Below are 19100 nucleotides of genomic sequence, written 5' to 3'. Positions count from 1 at the left end.
CGATGTGAGAGCCTTTTACTCGTCATGTGATCAACGGGCGATGTGTTTGGGTCGAGGAGGCTGATGCTCAGAACTCACTGTCACTCCACCATGTCAGTTAGCTTAAAATCCATCATCACACAAAAACCTCAGCAACTCACACCGAGAAGATGCAGAAATACAGACACTGCTAACAGGGCAGAGACTGAGAAATCTCAGACTAACAGAGCAAAAGGTGGAAGTGATTATTAGAACATGGAATGCTTCACGGAAGGTGGATGTTGTCAGAGACGATATCAACATTAAAAGGGATTTGGATAAGGAAGAACATAAAGCGGAATGTGGACGGACAGGGAGATGTGATTGAAGTAGAGATGTCCACCTGAACAGTAAATCCCAGAACAAGCAGAATGGGCCGAATGGCCTCCTCTGTGCTGGAAGATTCGATGATACTATAACACAGGAGCATGATGCCAATTAACACAGGCTGTGCTTCATGTTGGTAAAAGCCTCTATTCCTGTCACCTGACTGCACTATAACCCAAGTTTAGTTTGTAAAACTTGCCCCTTTACAGTCCGATCACCAGCTGCCGCTGAAACATCCGCCACTGACAGGATGGTGATTTGGCAAGTTACAAACTGTCATATTGAGAAAAAGTAAACAAAAACAAAAACACATTTTATAAAACTTGAATGGTGCTTGTGACTGTACCGACCTCTCCAAGGGGGCCACGCATCCCCAGTTAATGATAGCACTGAACACGGTGAGTATTGCCCCACACTCCAGATATTGTTCGTTCTATCGGTGAGCGGGGCGGCCTCATTGCTGGGAACAGTCTGAGTGACCATTGCTGGAAACGGACTGAGTGACCGTTGCTGGGAACAGGCTGAGTGACCGTTGCTGGGAACGGACTGAGTGACCGTTGCTGGGAACGGACTGAGTGACCGTTGCTGGGAACGGACTGAGTGACCGTTGCTGGAACGGACTGAGTGACCGTTGCTGGGAACGGACTGAGTGACCGTTGCTGGGAACGGACTGAGTGACCGTTGCTGGGAACGGACTGAGTGACCGTTGCATGGAACGGACTGAGTGACCGTTGCTGGGAACGGACTGAGTGACCGTTGCTGGGAACGGACTGAGTGACCGTTGCTGGGACCGGACTGAGTGACCGTTGCTGGGAACGGACTGAGTGACCGTTGCTGGGAACGGACTGAGTGACCGTTGCTGGGAACGGACTGAGTGACCGTTGCTGGGAACGGACTGAGTGACCGTTGCTGGGAACGGACTGAGTGACCGTTGCTGGGAACGGACTGAGTGACCGTTGCTGGGAACGGACTGAGTGACCGTTGCTGGGAACGGACTGAGTGACCGTTGCTGGGAACGGACTGAGTGACCGTTGCTGGGAACGGACTGAGTGACCGTTGCTGGGAACGGACTGAGTGACCGTTGCTGGGAACGGACTGAGTGACCGTTGCTGGGAACGGACTGAGTGACCGTTGCTGGGAACGGACTGAGTGACCGTTGCTGGGAACGGACTGAGTGACCGTTGCTGGGAACGGACTGAGTGACCGTTGCTGGGAACGGACTGAGTGACCGTTGCTGGGAACGGACTGAGTGACCGTTGCTGGGAACGGACTGAGTGACCGTTGCTGGGAACGGACTGAGTGACCGTTGCTGGGAACGGACTGAGTGACCGTTGCTGGGAACGGACTGAGTGACCGTTGCTGGGAACGGACTGAGTGACCGTTGCTGGGAACGGACTGAGTGACCGTTGCTGGGAACGGACTGAGTGACCGTTGCTGGGAACGGACTGAGTGACCGTTGCTGGGAACGGACTGAGTGACCGTTGCTGGGAACAGGCTGAGTGACCGTTGCTGGAAACGGACTGAGTGACCGTTGCTGGGAACGGACTGAGTGACCGTTGCTGGGAACGGACTGAGTGACCGTTGCTGGGAACGGACTGAGTGACCGTTGCTGGGAACGGACTGAGTGACCGTTGCTGGGAACGGACTGAGTGACCGTTGCTGGGAACGGACTGAGTGACCGTTGCTGGGAACGGACTGAGTGACCGTTGCTGGGAACGGACTGAGTGACCGTTGCTGGGAACGGACTGAGTGACCGTTGCTGGGAACGGACTGAGTGACCGTTGCTGGGAACGGACTGAGTGACCGTTGCTGGGAACGGACTGAGTGACACAGAAACTGAAGATAGGAGCAGGAGTCGGCCATTCGACCCCTCGAGCCTGCTCCGCCATTTAATGAGATCATGGTTGATCATCCAAGTTCAGTACCCTGTCCCTGTTTTCTCCCCATATCCCTTGATCCCTTTAGCCTTAAGAAATATATCCAACTCCTTCTTGAATATATTTAATGAATTGGCCTCAACTGTCTTCTGTGGTAGAGAATTCCACAGGTTCACCACTCTCTGGGTGAAGAAATTCCTCCTCATCTCTGTCCTAAATGGCTTACCCCTTATCCTTAGACTGTGACCCCTGGTTCTGGACTCCCCTGCCATCGGGAACATCCTTCCAGCATCTACGCTGTCTAGTCCTGTTAGAATTTTATAAGTTTCAATGCGATCCCCTCTCATTCTTCTAAACTCCAGCGAGTGTAAGCCCAATCGACCCAATCTCTCCTCATACGTCATTCCTGCCATCCCAGGTATTAGTCTGGTGAATCTTCGCTGCACTCCCTCCATGGGAAGAACATCCTTCCTTCCTCAGATATGGCGACCAAAACTGCACACAATACTCAAGGTGTGGTCTCACCAAGGCCCTGTACAACTGCAGCAAGACATCCTTGCTCCTGTACTCAAATCCTCTCGCTATGAAGACCAACATACCATTTGACTTCTTAACCGCCTGCTGCACTTGCATGCTTACCTTCAGCGACTGGTGCACAAGGACACCCAGGTCTCGTTGCACTTCCCCTTCTCCCAATCTATTGCCATTCAGATAATCTGCCTGCCTGTTTTTGCCACCAAAGTGGATAACCTGGCATTTATCCACATTATACTGCATCTGCGATGCATCTGCCCAATCACCCAACCTGTCCAAATCATACTGGAGTTTCTCTGCATCCTCCTCACAGCGCACACGCCCACCCAGCTTTGTCTCGTCTGCAAACTTGGAGATATTACATCTAGTTCCCTCGTCTAGATTATCTATATTGTGAATAGCTGGGGTCCTAGCACCGATCCCTGCGGTACCCCACTAGTCACTGCCTGCCACTCGGAAAAAGACCCGTTTATTCCAACTCTTTGCTTCCTGTCTGCCAACCAGTTCTCTATCCAAGTCAGTACCTTACCCCCAATCCCATGTGCTTTAACTTTACACGCTAATCTCTTATGTGGGACCTTATCGAAAGCCTTCTGAAAGTCCAAATACACCACATCCACTGGTTCTCCCTTATCTATTCCACCAGTTACATCCTCAAAAAATTCCAGTAGATTAGTCAAGCGCGATTAACCTTTTGTATATCCATGTTGACTTTGTCCGATCCTGTCACTGTTTTCCACGTGCTCTGCTATTACATCTTTTATAATGGACTCTAGCATTTTCCCCACTACCGATGTCAGGCTTACCGGTCTATAATTCCCCGTTTTCTCTCTACCACCTTTTTTAAATAGTGGGATTACATTAGCTACCCTCCAATCCATGGGAACTGTTCCAGAGTCTATGGAATTTTGGAAGATGGCCAGCAATGCATCTACTATTTCTAGGGCCACTTCCTTAAGTACCCTAGGATATAGATTATCAGGCCCTGGGGATTTATCGGCCTTCAATCCCATCAATTTCCCTAACATCATTTCCCTACAAATACTGATTTCATTCAGTTCCTCCCTCTCATTAGACCCTATGTTCCCTGACATCTCTGGGAGGTTATTTGTGTCCTCCTTTGTGAAGACAGAAGCAAAGTATGTATTTAATTGGTCTGCCATTTCTTTGTTCCCCATTATAAATTCCCCTGATTCTGACTGCAAGGGACCTATGCTTCACTTCACCAATCTTTTTCTCTTCACATATCTATAAAAGCTTTTACAGTTAGTTTTTATGTTCTCTGAAAGCTTACTCTCATACTCTATTTTCCCCCTCTTAATTAATCCCTTTGTCCTCCTTTGCTGAATCCTAAACTGCTCCCAATCCTCAGGTTTGCTGCTTTTTCTGGCCAATTTATATATCCTCTCCTTGGATCTTATGCTATCCCTAATTTCCCTGGTTAGCCACGGTTGAGTCACATTTTTTGTTTTATTTTTATGCCAAACAGGGATGAACAAATTACGTAGTTCATCCATGCGATCTTTAAATGTTTGCTATTGCCTATCCACCATCAACCCTTTAAGTAACGTTCCCCAATCCATCCTAGCCAACTCGCGCCTCATACCATCGTAGTTTCCTTTATTTAAATTCAGGACCCTAGTCTCTGAGTCAAATACTTCACTCTCCATCTTAATGAAGAATTCTATCATATTATGATCGCTCCGCCCCAAGGGGCCTCGCACAACAAGATTGCTAATTAATCCTTTCTCATTACATAATACCCAGTCTAAGATGGCCTGATCTCTAGTTGGTTCCTCGACATATTGGTCCAGGAAACCATCCTGTATACACTCCTGGAATTCCTCCTCCACAGTATTGTTACTAATTTGGTTAGCCCAATCTATATGTAGATTAAAGTCACCCATGATAACTGCTGTGCCCTTAATGTACGCGTCTCTAATTTCCCGTTTAATGCCAACCCCAACGTCAGCATTACTGTTTGGGGGTCTGTATACAACTCCCACTAATGTTTTCTGCCCCTTGGTATTTCTCAGCTCTACCCATACAGATTCCACATCATCAGAGCTAATATCCTTCCTTACTATTGTGTTAATCTCCTCCTTATTCAGCAATGCTACCCCACCTCCTTTTCGCCTGTTTTTCCTGAATATTGAATACCCCTGGATGTTGAATTCCCAGCCTTGGTCACCCTGGAGCCATGCCTCTGTAACCCCAATTATATCATATCCATTTACATCTATTTGCGCAGCTAATTCATCCACCGTATTACGAATGCGCCTCGCATTAAGACACAAAGCCTTCAGGCTTGTTTTTTTTTAACACTCTTAGACCATTTAGAATTATTATTTACTGTGGCCATGTTTGATTTAAACCCTTGATTTCTCTGACTGCCACTTTTGCTTTTCTCCTTCCTGTCTTTTGCTTTTATCCTTGCTTCCCTTTCCTCTGTCTCCCTGCACAGGTTCCCAACCCCCTGCCATTTTAGTTTAAACCCTCCCCAACAGCACTAGCAAACACTCCCCCTAAAACATCGGTCCCGGTCCTGCCCAGGTGCAAACCGTCCGGTTTGTACTGGTCCCACCTCCCCCAGAACCGGTTCCAATGTTCTAGGAATTTGAATCCCTCCCCCTTGCACCATTCCTCTAGCCACGTATTCACCTGAAATATCCTTCTATTTCTACACTGACTAGCACGTGGCACTGGTAGCAATCCTGAGATTACTACCTTTGAGGTCCTATTTTTTAATTTACCTCCTAACTCCCTATATTCAGCTTTTAGGACTTCATCCCAGTTTTACCTATATCGCTGGTACCTATATGCACCACGACAACTGGCTGTTCACCCTCCCCCTCCAGAATGCCCTGCAGTCGCTCCGAGACATCCTTGACCCTTGCACCAGGGAGGCAACATACCATCCTGGAGTCTCGTTTGCGGCCGCAGAAACGCCTATCTATTCCCCTTACAATAGAATCCCCTATCACTATAGCTCTCCCGCTCTTTTTCCTTCCGTCCTGTGCAGCAGAACTATCCACGGTGCCAGGAAGTTGACAATTGCTGGGAACGGACTGAGTGACCATTACTGGGAACAGACTGAGTGACCGTTGCTGAGAACGGACTGAGTGACCGTTGCTGAGAACGGACTGAGTGAGTGTTGCTGGGAACGGACTGAGTGACCGTTGCTGAGAACGGACTGAGTGACCGTTGCTGAGAACGGACTGAGTGACCGTTGCTGAGAACGGACTGAGTGACCGTTGCTGAGAACGGACTGAGTGACCGTTGCTGAGAACGGACTGAGTGAGTGTTGCTGGGAATGGACTGAGTGACCGTTGCTGAGAACGGGCTGAGTGACCGTTGCTGGGAACGGGCTGAGTGACCGTTGCTGGGAACGGGCTGAGTGACCGTTGCTGGGAACGGGCTGAGTGACCGTTGCTGGGAACGGACTGAGTGACCGTTGCTGGGAACGGACTGAGTGACCGTTGCTGGGAACGGACTGAGTGACCGTTGCTGGGAACGGACTGAGTGACCGTTGCTGGGAACGGACTGAGTGACCGTTGCTGGGAACGGACTGAGTGACCGTTGCTGGGAACGGACTGAGTGACCGTTGCTGGGAACGGACTGAGTGACCGTTGCTGGGAACGGACTGAGTGACCGTTGCTGGGAACGGACTGAGTGACCGTTGCTGGGAACGGACTGAGTGACCGTTGCTGGGAACGGACTGAGTGACCGTTGCTGGGAACGGGCTGAGTGACCGTTGCTGGGAACGGGCTGAGTGACCGTTGCTGGGAACGGACTGAGTGACCGTTGCTGAGAACGGACTGAGTGACCGTTGCTGGGAACGGACTGAGTGACCGTTGCTGGGAACGGACTGAGTGACCGTTGCTGGGAACGGACTGAGTGACCGTTGCTGGGAACGGACTGAGTGACCGTTGCTGGGAACGGGCTGAGTGACCGTTGCTGGGAACGGGCTGAGTGACCGTTGCTGGGAACGGACTGAGTGACCATTGCTGGGGAACGGACTGAGTGACCGTTGCTGGGAACGGACTGAGTGACCGTTGCTGGGAACGGACTGAGTGACCGTTGCTGAGAACGGACTGAATGACCGTTGCTGGGAACAGACTGAGTGACCGTTGCTGGGAACGGGCTGAGTGACCATTGCTGGGTGGACGACTGAGTGACCATTGCTGGGGAACGGACTGAGTGACCATTGCTGGGAACAGACTAAGTGACCGTTGCTGAATGACTGCTGGTTCCTGAGGTAAAATGTCAAGACCTTTCTCCCTCAACTTCAAAGTGAAGAGCAAGGATTTGTTCGTTTAATATTGTCTGAGAGCTGTCTCACGGCTCTCCTTGAATTTCCTCCCCTCTCTTTTTCAGGCTGTGAATGGAGAGTTGGTCGAATGACAGCCGGGACTGTGGTGATCACAGGTGGAATATTGGCTACAATTATCCTCCTTTGTATAATCATCGTGTTGTGTTATTGCCGGCTGCAGGTCAGTGTCAGAATAACCTGCAGGGCCAAAGTACGGCCATCTTAAACAAATAAACCAAATATTTTACAGTCTATTTCCTCTCCTCAAAGAACAGCCGCAGGTGGAGGCTGGAGGTAAAGCCATGAGTTTTATTGTTGTGTTGAAATATACGAAGTGTATAAAGTTTAACGGTAAATGTGTTTTAGAAATATTCAGGGCTTGATTTTAACTTTCGGGTGGGAACGTGGTAAAGTGAGCAGCGAGCCCGTCTGGCAGCAGCGAGCCTGTCCGAGATAGAAGAGCCCGTCCGGCAGCGGCGCGCCTGTCTGGGAGAGGCGAGCCTGTCTGGGAGAGGCGAGCCCGTCTGAGAGCAGCAAGTCCGTCTCGGAGCAGCAAGCCTGTCTGGAACAGTGAGCCCGCCAGGGAGCAGCGAGCCTGTCTGGAACAGCGAGCCTGTCTAGGAGAGGCAAGACCGTCTGGGTTGTTGATGGGAAGCAGCTGCTCGGCTGTTCAAATGGTGATTGTCGGAGCAGCCGCCCAGGGACCAGAGGCAGCGATCCAAAGGAGGGCGTGGAAATCCTGGGGTGGGGAGGAATCCCGGGGTGGGGGGGGGAATCTCAGGGTGGGGGTAACCCCTGCGGTGGGGGGAATCTCGGGGTGGGGTAACCCCTGCGGTGGGGGGAATCTCGGGGTGGGGTAACCCCTGCGGTGGGGGGGAATCCCGAGGTGGGGTGGGAGGGGGGGAATCTCGGGGTGGGGGGAATCTCTGGGTGGGGTAACTCCCGGGGTGGGGGGTGGGAATCTCGGGGGGGGGGGGGGGAATCCCAGGGTGGGGGGGGGGGGGGGAATCACCCCTGTGGTGGTGGTGGGGGAATCTTGGGGTGGGGAATCCCGGGGTGAGAGGGGTAACCCCCTGCGGTGGGGTGGGGGAATCCCGGGGTGGGCAGAATCCCGGGGTGGGGGGGTAACCACTGCGGTGTGGGGGGGGGGGGAATCCCAGGGTGGGGGGGTAACCCCTGCGGTGGGGGGGAAATCCCGAGGTGGGGGGAAATCTCGGGGTGGGGGTAACCCCTGCAGTTGGGGGGGGAATCCCGGGGTTGGGGGAATCTCTGGGTTGGGGGGGGTAACCCCTGCAGTTGGGGGGGGGAATCTCGGGGTGGGGGGGGTAACCCCTGTGGTTGGGGGGGGGAATCCCGGGGTTGGGGGGGGGGGAATCTCGGGGTGGGGGGGGTAACCCCTGCGGTGGGGTGGGGGTGGGGGGTGGGGGGGGGGAATCTCGGGGTGGGGGGGGGGGGTAACCCCTGCGGTTGGGGGGGGGGGAATCCCGGGGTGGGGGTGGGGGGGGGGGAATCTCTGGGTTGGGGGGGGGGGGAATCTCTGGGTTGGGGGGGGTAACCCCTGCGGTTGGGGGGGGGGGGGGAATCCCGGGGTGGGGGGGGGGGTTGGTAACCCCTGCGGTTGGGGGGGGGGGGAATCTCGGGGTGGGGGTGGGGGTAACCCCTGCGGTTGGGGGGGGGGGAATCCCGGGGTGGGGGTGGGGGGGGGGAATCTCTGGGTTGGGGGGGGGGGGGGAAATCTCTGGGTTGGGGGGGGGGTAACCCCTGCGGTTGGGGGGGGGGGAATCCCGGGGTGGGGGTGGGGGTTGGGGGGGGGGGGGTAACCCCTGCGGTTGCGGGGGGGGGAATCTCGGGGTGGGGTATGAGTTTTGGATGAGCTCCAGTTTATGGAGGGTGAAAGACGGGAGGGTGGCCAGGAGAGCGTTGGAATAGTCAAGTCTAGAGCTAACAAACGCATGGAATAGGATTTCAGCATTAGGAGGTCTTGGTGATGGAGCGGATATGGGGTCGGAAGCTGATCAAGGAGTCAAGTACAGTTGCCATGGAGAAGGATGGAGTCAGTGGCTGGGGGAACGGAGTTTGTGGCAGGTTAGAATTCGGGCAGCTGAGTTTTGGATGAGCTGAAGTTTATGTAGAGTGAAAAATGGGAAGCTGCCCAGGAGAGCACTGGACCAGTCGAGTCTGCAGGTAACAAAACCATGGGTGAGGGTTTCATCACTAGATGAGCTGAGGCGGGGTGGAGACGGGCGATATTACCGAGGTGAAGGTAGGCAGTCTTGGTGATGAAGAGGCTATGGTGTTGTAAGCTCTGCTCAGGGTTAAATAGGATGCCACAGTTGCAAACAGTCTGGTTCAGCCCGAGACAGTGGCTCGGGAGAGGGATTGAGTTGGTGGCTCGGGAACAGAGTTTGTAGCAGGGATCAAAGACAATGGCTTTGGTCGTCCCAATAATTAGTTGGAGGAAATTTCTGCTCATCCAGTACTGGATGTCGGACAAGCAATGTGAGTGGCGTGGTCGATAGAGGCAGTGGTGAGGTAGAGCTGGGTGCCTAATTCCATTCCGTTGCATAATTTTGCTAATGCTGTTGGTAAACTACACATCCTGAGTGCAGCCACGTGATGCTTGCCTCTGACTTTTTTCCCCCCCGGATTATGGGGAAATGCATAGTGTTGGGCAGACATACCCAGTAGGTGCTAACTCATTGAGGGTCATGATGCTTAGTTGTGCCATGACTGAATGGGCTCTTTCTGTCCGTCTTCTTCATATGTTTGCAACTGTACAGTATTTGAATTCCATAGTACTGCCCTGCACCTGGATGCATTTGTTTCTGTAGACTTGCATATTGTGTGTCCTGCTGGCCTCATGTTTAAAGCTGTGCAATGTTTCTTTCCGTGGGAAATTGCTGTGCGCACATTGGCTGCCATGTTTCCTACATTACAACAATGATTACACTTCAAAAGTCTTTCATTGGCTGTGAAGTGCTCTGGGGCATCCTGAGGTTGTGAAAAGCACTGTGTAAGTTGTATAAGTTATTTTCTTTTTTTCCAGTATTATTGCTGTAAGAGGGAAGAATGCGATGGAGATGAGGAGGAGCCAGATTTTGCGGTGCACTCGCGTCTGCCAGCTGCTTACTACAATCACAGCGCCGGAAATGGACTTAACTTCAGTTCTGTAGCCTATCCCCAGGATCACTCCCATTCCAGAGCTCTCTGCTCCCACTGCAAACCACTCTTCTATGTCCATCAAATTGAAGAGATTCGGAATGGGGGCGATAGCGTGAGCTATAACACTATGAGTGAGGAGGATTTAGAAATGCTGCCAAATCCCAAGGACCTGCCCCTGGGCAGGGCCAAGCTGACAAGAGACGCTTTCAGCAGAAGTCGAAGTATTAGCACTGATGTGTGAAGAGGTTTGTTACTCAAGGGTTTGTACAACAAACAGTTTAAATTTAATATAAACAAGGCCACTAGTTTACATATTTCATGGGAAAATGGGCAGAATCATTGAATGCGAGTCCCAAAGCACCAGTAAATATCTCGCAATCCCAAATAATAAACTTAATTTATTCAGTCACCGTAAGACCACTGGCCTGAATATAAAGAACTAAATGTAATTTATACAAAAAACTTAATGTATTTATATATTAATTTAATCTTTGAATAGATGAGATCTGTTTGATTAAGTGGAAGTTTTGAAGCACATGTTTTGAAGTGGCCAGATGAATTGTAATGTGAATCTTTATTATGTGTGGTGGCAGCTAATGTTGCTGTGTGTTATTTTCTATGTGTGAAATAATGGTGTGACAGGAATTAATGGATGGCTGGTGATGTACTCTGGGACACTGATTAACTCTACATTGTCCAGGATCTGGTTTCCAGAGACTTTTCTCAGATTGATCATTATTGTTCAAATCACATGAATAAACCAGAGAACTTTGTGAATCAAAAATAAATCACACTTCAGCACTCTGTCATTTTCATCAGCCTTGGATTCACAGGAACATTTCTGTTCTCTTATCTTAGGATCTCTGTGAAATTTAGAGAAAAATCCCTGGAGGAAACTGGGAAAGGGGCAGAAATGGCACAAGGGAATTGCCCAAAATAAAAAAAAACATTCACTAACTGGTTCAAATTTAAACTTGTTACTTATTTAGCTGTGAATCTGAAAACATTTGCCCACTGTTTCTCCAACAACATGTGCGAGGACCTCATGGACTTCCTTGTCACTAAGATTGAGACCATCCGTTTAGCTACCTCTGCCGCTTCCCTCTCTTCCCCAAGCCCACCAGGCCAAACTTCCTCTAAGGAGTCCCCCTGCCCTACCCTGAACTCACATCTTTCTCTAGTTTCTCTCCTATCTCCCCTCATACCCTCTCCGAGCTCATCTTGTCCATGAGACCCACCTCCTACTCCCTCGACCCTATTGCAACCAAACTGCTGACCACCTAACTTTCTTTCCTGGCCCCCATGTTAGCTGATACTGTTACCTCTCCTCAGGTACTGTCCCCGTCCCCATCCCCTTCAAAGCTGCTGTCATCATCCCTTTCCTCAAAAAAACAGCCCTTGACCCCTCCATCCTTGCAAACTACCATTTCCAACCTCCCTTTCCTCACCAAAGTCCATAAACACGTTCTCACCTCCTAAATTCATCTTTCCCACAATTCCATGTTGAACCCCTCCAATCAGCTTTCTGCCTCGCCACAGTACTGAAATAGCCCGAATCAAAGTCACAAATGATATCCTATGTGACTGACTGGGGTGAACTATCCCACTTCATCCTTCTCGACCTGTCTGCAGCCTTTGGCATGGTTGACCACACCATCCTCCTCCAATGCCTCTCCCCCATTCCACTCTTACCTATCCAGCTGTAGCCAGAGCAACTCCTGCAATGGCTTCTCTTCCCTCACCGTTACCTCTGAAGTCCCCCAAGGATCTATATTTGCCACTTCCTATTTCTAATCTACATGCTTCCCCTTAGCGACATTGTCTGAAGACACGACGTCAGGTTCAAGTACGCTGATGACACCCATTTCTACCTTACCATCATATCTTTCAACCCCTCCACTGCCTCTGATTTGTCATGCTGCTTGTCTGACATCCAGTATTGGATGACCAGAAATTTCCTCCAATAAAACGCCATTGTCTTCGGTCCGTGGCACAAACTCTATTTTCTAGCCACCGACTCCATCACACTGGCTGAGGCTGAACCAGACTGTTTGCAACCGTGGTGTCCCATTTGACCGAGCTCAGCTTACGACTCCATATCTTCTCCATCACGAAGACTGTCTACTTCCACCCTCATCCATGCTTTTGTTACCTCCAGATTTGACTATTCTCATGCTCTCCTGGGCATCAAACCTGAAGTGGTTGCAACCATCTTCAGCCAGAAGTGCAGAGTGGATGATCCATATCGGCCTCCTCCCGAGGTCCCCACCACCACTTCAGCCAATTCGATTCACTCCACGTGATATCAAGAAACAGCTGAGTGCACTGGATACAGCAAAGGCCGTGGGCCCCGACAACATCCCAGCTGTCGTGCTAAAGACTTGTGCTCCAGAACTAGCTGTGCCTCTAGCCAAGCTGTTCCAGTACAGCTGTAACACTGGCATCTATCCAACAATGTGGAAAACTGCCCAGGTATATCCTGTCCACAAAAAGCAGGAAAAATCCAATCCTGCCAATTACCGCCCCATCAGTCTACTCTCAATCATCAGCAAAGTGATGGAAGGTGTCATCGACAGTGCTATCAAGCAGCACTTACTCACCAATAACCTACTCACTGATGCCCAGTTTGTGATCCGTCAGAACCACTCGGCTCCAGACCCCATTACAGCCTTGGTCCAAACATGGACAAAAGAGCTGAATTCCAGAGGTGAGGTGAGAGTGACTGCCCTTGACATCAAGGCAGTATTTGACTGAGTGTGGGATTAAGGAGCCCTAGTAAAACTGGTCAATGGGAATTGGGGGGGAAAACTCTCAAATGGCCGGAGTCATACCTAGCACAAAGGAAGATTTTTTTTATTCGTTCATGGGATGTGGGCGTCTCTAATTGCAGTTGAGAAGGTGGTGGTGAGCCGCCTTCTTGAACCGCTGCAGTCCGTGTGGTGAAGGTGCTCCCACAGTGCTGTTAGGGAGGGAGTTCCAGGATTTTGACCCAGCGACGATGAAGGATCGGCGATATACTTCCAAGTCAGGATGGTGTGTGACTTGGAGGGGAACTTGGAGGTGGTGGTGTTCCCCTCCAAGTCAGGTTGTGGTGGTTGGAGGCCAATCATCACAGCCCCAGGACATCGCTGCAGGAGTTCCTCAGGGCAGTGTCCTAGGCCCAACTATCTTCAGCTGCTTCATCAATGGCCTTCCTTCCATCTTAAGGTCAGAAGTGGGGATGTTCGCTGATGACTGCATAGTGTTCAGTGCCATTCACAACTCCTCAGATAATGAAGCAGCCCATACCTGCATGCAGCAAGACCTGGATGACATTCAGGCTTGGGCTGATAAGTGGCAGGTAACATTCGCGCCACACAAGTGCCAGGCAATGACTATCTCCAACAAGCGAGCATCTAACCACCACCCCTTGACATTCAACGACATTTCCATCGCCAAATCCCCTAACATCAATATTGTGGGGGTCACCATTGACCAGAAACTTAACTGGACCAGCCACATAAATACTGTGGCAACAAGAGCAGGTCAGAGGCTGGGTATTCTGCACTGAATGTCTCAGCTCCTGACTCCCCAAAGCCTTTCCACCATCTACAAGGCACAAGTCAGGAGTATGATGGAATACTCTCCACTTGCCTGGGTGAGTGCAGCTCCAACAACACTCAAGAGGCTCGACACCATCCAAGACAAAGCAGCCTGCTCGATTGGCACTCCATCCACCAGCTTAAACATTCACTCCCTCCACACCGGCCTACCATGGCTACAAGGTAAACCGCAGCAACTCGCCAAGGCTTCATCGGCAGCACCTCCCAAACCCGCGACCTCTACCACCTGGAAGGACAGGCGCATGGGAACACCACCACCTCCAAGTCACACACCATCCTGACTTGGAAGTATATCGCTGTTCCTTCATTGTCGCTGGGTCAAAATCCTGACACTTCCTCCCTAACAGCACTGTGGGAGTACCTCCACCACATGGACTGCAGCGGCGGCTCACCACCACCTTCTCAAGGGCAACTAGGGATGGGCAATAAATGCTGGCCTTGCCAGTGATGCCCACATCCCAAGAACAAATATATAAAAAAAGCCTCCCCTCTTCCACCATCCATAAACTTGAGCTCATCCAAAATACTGCTGCCCCGTGCCCTAACTCGCACCAAGTCCCGTTCACCCATCACCCCCTGTGCTCACTGCCCCGTGTCCTAACTTACACCCAGTCCCGTTCACCCATCACCCCCTGTGCTCACTGCCCCGTGTCCTAACTCACACCCAGTCCCGTTCACCCATCACCCCCTGTGCTCACTGCCCCGTGTCCTAACTCACACCCAGTCCCGTTCACCCCTCACCCCGTGCTTACTGCCCCGTGTCCTAACTCACACCCAGTCCCGTTCACCCATCACCCCCTGTGCTCACTGCCCCGTGTCCTAACTCGCACCCAGTCCCGTTCACCCATCACCCCCTGTGCTCACTGCCCCGTGTCCTAACTCGCACCCAGTCCCGTTCACCCATCACCCCGTGCTCACTGCCCCGTGTCCTAACTCGCACCCAGTCCCGTTCACCCATCACCCCCTGTGCTCGCTGCCCCGTGTCCTAACACGCACCAAGTCCCGTTCACCCAGCACTCCTGTGCTCGCTGACCTATATGGGCTCCTGGTCAGGCAACTCCTCAACTTTAAAATTCTCATCCTCGTGTTTAAGCCTTTTCCTGCCTTTGTAATGTCCTCCAGCCCTATAACCATCCGAGAACGCTCTGTTCCTCCAATTAAGGGCTCTTGTGCATCCCCACTTCCTTCAGCCCACCATTGGAGGTCGTGCCTATATCCGTCTTGTTGTTGTTATTCCTCAACATGTGCCCAGCATCATTTTATAGCAACTCTTTGGGCTTCAGCATGCACACTGCTGCCATGTCAACCTGGAATACACAGTGTAATCTCTACCAGGGACTTAAGTGTAATACAGTCACATTCATCTCTGCAAGTTAGTTAGTCGTCAACACAGGAGCACCAAAGTTTGTAGCGGCTCCATTGGTTGAAGTTGTACTGGAGAAGTTGAAGAGATGAGGCACAAGGCCCATGGTCCTGTCTTCAGCATGAGGATGTCAGAACCGAGACATCCACAACGTGTCGAATGCCAAATAAACTATGATGGAGGAAAGGCTGGGGAGATGGTAGAGGTCCATCTCCAACATTTGTAATGTGTTGGGTCAATGCTTGAACATCAGTATCACCGTGCAGAAAGGGGCATTGCTTCTAAATGCTGTATAGTGAGCGCAATATGTCTGAAATGGGACAGAGAGAGGATGTGGACAATTACAAAGGAGCTTTCTGTGACCCTAAGGTACAAGTGTCTGTGCTCTTTTTTGGCAGACATGAGTCACTGGTCATCAGCAGCAAACTTTGAGAGCAGCTGTGACCTTCCAGCTACAGGCAGAGCAGTTCCAATTACACACAACAACTTGCATTTATATAGCGCCTTTAATGTAGTAAAACATCCCAAGGCACTTCAGGGGAGCGTTATGAAACAAAATTGGATGCTGAACCACATAAGGTGCTATTAGGGCAGATGTAAGAGGTAGGTTTTAAGGAGTGTCTTAAAGGAGGAGAGAGGGGCGGAGAGGTTTAGGGAGGGAATTCCAGAACTTAGGGCCTAGGCAGCTGAAGGCACAGCCACCAAAGGTGGAATGATTAAAATGGGGGATGCGCAAGAGGCCAGAATTGGAGGAGTGCAGATATCTCGGGAGAGCTGGAGGAGGTTACAGAACTAGGGAGGGGCGATACCATGGAGGGATTTGAAAACAAGGATGAGAATTTTAAAACCGAGGCATTGCTTAACTGGGAGCCAATGTAGGTCAGCAAGCACAGGGGTGATGGGCGAACGAGACTTGGTGCGAGTTAGGATACAGGCAGCAGAGCCTTGGATGAATTCTAAGTTTAGTGGGGGGGGGGGGGGGGGGGGGGGGGAAGATGGGAGAACGGCCAGGGGTGGATTGGAATAGTCAAGTCTAGAGGTAACAAAAGCATGGATGAGGATTTCAGCAGCAGATGAGCTGAGACAGGGGCAGAGTTTTGGGTGATGTTACAGAGGTGGAAATAGGCGGTCTTAGTGATGGCGCGGATATGTGATTAGAAGCTCATCTTGGGGTCAAATACGACACCAAGGTTGCGAACAGTCTGGTTCAGCCTCAGACAGTTGCCAGGGAGAGGGATGGAGTCGTTGGTTAGAGAATGTAGTTTGTGGCGGGACTGAAGATGACTTTGGTTTTCCCAATATTTAGTTGGAAGAAATTTCTGCTCATCCAGTACTGGATGTTGGATAAGCAGTGTGACAATTTAGAGAGAGTGGAGGGATCAAGAGGGGTGGTGGTGAAGTAGAGCTGAGTGTTGTCAGCGTACATGTGGAACCTGGCATTGTGTTTTTGGATGATGTCGCCGAGGGGCAGCATATAGATGTGAAATAGGAGGGGGCCAAGGATAGACCCTTGGGGGACACCATAAGTAATGGTGCAGGAGGGGGAAGAGAAGCCATTGCAGGTTATTCTCTGGCTATGACTGGATAGATAAGAATGGAACCAGGCAACGGCAGTCCCACCCGGCTGGATGACGGAGAGGCATTGGAAGAGGATGGTGTCAAAGGTTGCAGACAGGTCAAGAAGGATGAGGATGGAAAGTTTATCATGGTCAGTCACATAGGATGTAATTTGTGACTTTGATAAGAGCTGTTTCAGTACTGTGGCAGGGCGAAAACCTGATTGGAGGGATTCAAGCATAGAGTTCTGGGAAAGATGGGCACGGATTTGGGAGGCGACAGTGCGTGCAAAGACTTGGGAGAGTAAAGGGAGATTGGAGATGGGCGGTAGTTTGCAAGGACAGAGGGGTCAAGGGTTGTTTCTTTGAGGAGGTCATGACAGCAGATTTGAAGGTGAGGGAGAGAGCACCTGAGGAGAGCAAACCATTTACAAATATCAGATAACATGGGGGCCAGGAAGGGAAGTTGGGTGGTCAGCAGTTTAGTGGGAATAGGGTCAAGGGAGCAGGAGGGTCTCATGGACAAGATGAGCTCAGAGAGGACATGAGGGGAGATAGGAGAGAAACTAGAGAAAGGTGCAAGTTCAGGGCTAGGGCAAAGGGGACCCTTAGAGGAAGTTTGGCCCTGATAGCTTTAGTAATTGCCTCACTGGGAACCTCAACTTTCTTTGAAACAGCTTTCCATTAGTCCCATGTGACGATCTGGCTTTACACCCTCTCTCCTGGCTGCGTCCTGAAAGTGTCATGTCTAGGTGCTCGAAGCTATCATTCATTGATCTAAAATGATCGTAACTGCAATGGAACAAACCTGATCTTGCTGCCCTTTTGCTGAGTTTATCAAAGTGGCCCGTTACAACAACTAACATTTATATATTGATCCTCAAATTAAAATAGAAAACAGATCTCAGTGATTTACAACAGGCGAGTGGAGAAGAGTAAGAAGTTAAGGAACTGGACACGGAGAGACAAGCCATGGTTCAGGAGGTACAGGTAGACTATCCTTTATCCGAAAACCTTGGGACCAGCTGTGTTTCGGTTTTCGGAATTTTTCGGATTTCAGAAGGTTTTCATCTCCGCATCTGACAACAAACACTGTTGCTTAGCAACAGCTTGTAAGCACTCGGGCCCTGCCTTGGAAGCGTCTCTGAAGCTGTTGCTAAGCTACAGAGACTCTTTCCACAGCCTGACTGTTTAAAAAAAATGCTAGGGGAAGGAAAAAAATGCTAGGGGAAGAAAAAAAACCTAACAAAACGGCTGCTGATTTCTGCCGTTAGATCGAGGTTTCTGGCTCGCCCTGCTCCGTATCTGAATTCCTTGACCTAGCGGGGGTCTGGGGCTCGACTGCCACCGCCAGTTGTGGGAAAGCCGGATATCGGCTGACTCCTACACTAAGCTGGCCCGCAAATCAGGTCGGGGGTGGGGGGTAAGAAAAGACTATCGGACAGGCTACTGTATTGTTGGGTTCACTCTCCCGGTACCTCCTTCACAGTGCCCGGCTCGGCCTGCAATCTCCTACCCAGGAGGGAACTCTGTGACCCTCTGCCCTGCTCACAGGGAAAGGCAGAGCTCCCGGACCACTCCTGTCATGTTTGGCGCCACTCGGGTCATGTCGTGCGCACGACTTACACTCCACGAAAAAACTTTGGGTTTTTCGAGGTTTTCGGAAGTGTGGATAAAGGATAGTGTACCTGTATTGAAGGCAAAATGGTTTTCGAAGAGAATTCCAGTGGCCTGAAACATAGTGGCTGAAAGCTTAGCCCCCGATAGAAGGTAGAGAAATAAGCCTCCAGTTCATGAGGGTACAGTTGCGTGTTGTCAGTGTACATATGAAAACTGACCCCATGTTAAAAAGAAAAAACAAGGACTTGCATTTACGTAGCACCTTTCACATCCTCAGAGCATCCCAAAGCGTTTTACAGACAACAAAATACTTTTGAAGTATAGTCATTGCTGTTTGTGGGAGCTTGCTGTGTGTAAATTGGCTCCTACATTACAACAATGAAATAAAGAACCAGATCATTTGTTTTAGATGGTTGAGGGAGAAATACTGGCCAGGACACCGGAGAGAACTCCCCTGTTCTTCTTCGAATAGTGCCATGGGATCTTTTATGTCCACCTGAAAGAGTAGACAGGGCCTCCGTTTAACATCACATCTGAAAGATGGCACCTCCAACAGTGCAGCATTCCCTCAGTACTGCACTGAAGTGTCGGCCTAGATTATGGGCTATTTAAGCCACTTAGGTCATCAGAAACTGCAACTTACTTAGTTCAACTCAATTGGATCCTCCCACCAATTAATGGTCTCATTTTCTGTTCTGACTGCTTCAGAATTTCCAACATTGTAAATCC

At 50.6% G+C, this 19100-nt stretch overlaps 1 protein-coding gene across 1 annotated transcript; it reads left to right on the top strand.

Annotated features, from left to right (window-relative positions):
* The first annotated feature begins 7136 nt into the window (after positions 1-7136).
* Positions 7137-11018, top strand: LOC147101522 (protein FAM163B-like). The gene is made up of 2 exons (XM_085965971.1): positions 7137-7249; positions 10115-11018. Exons 1-2 carry the CDS (start codon positions 7157-7159, stop codon positions 10469-10471), a joined length of 450 nt encoding a protein of 149 aa, XP_085822097.1. The 5' UTR covers positions 7137-7156; the 3' UTR covers positions 10472-11018.
* Positions 11019-19100: the final 8082 nt, after the last annotated feature.

Source organism: Somniosus microcephalus, chromosome 23 (genome assembly GCF_052327205.1).
Source record: "Somniosus microcephalus isolate GS21.2 chromosome 23, FLI_Smic_1.0, whole genome shotgun sequence".
Taxonomy (NCBI): Eukaryota; Metazoa; Chordata; class Chondrichthyes; order Squaliformes; family Somniosidae; genus Somniosus; species Somniosus microcephalus.
The sequence above is the reverse complement of the archived record's forward strand: the minus strand, read 5'-3'. Positions and strand labels throughout refer to the sequence as shown.

Coding starts and splice junctions, on each gene's coding strand:
- LOC147101522 (XM_085965971.1), top strand. CDS start 7,157: ATGACAGCCGGGACTGTGGTGATCACAGGTGGAATATTGGCTACAATT. Junction 7,250..10,114: donor TGTGTTATTGCCGGCTGCAG/GTCAGTGTCAGA, acceptor CTTTTTTTCCAG/TATTATTGCTGTAAGAGGGA.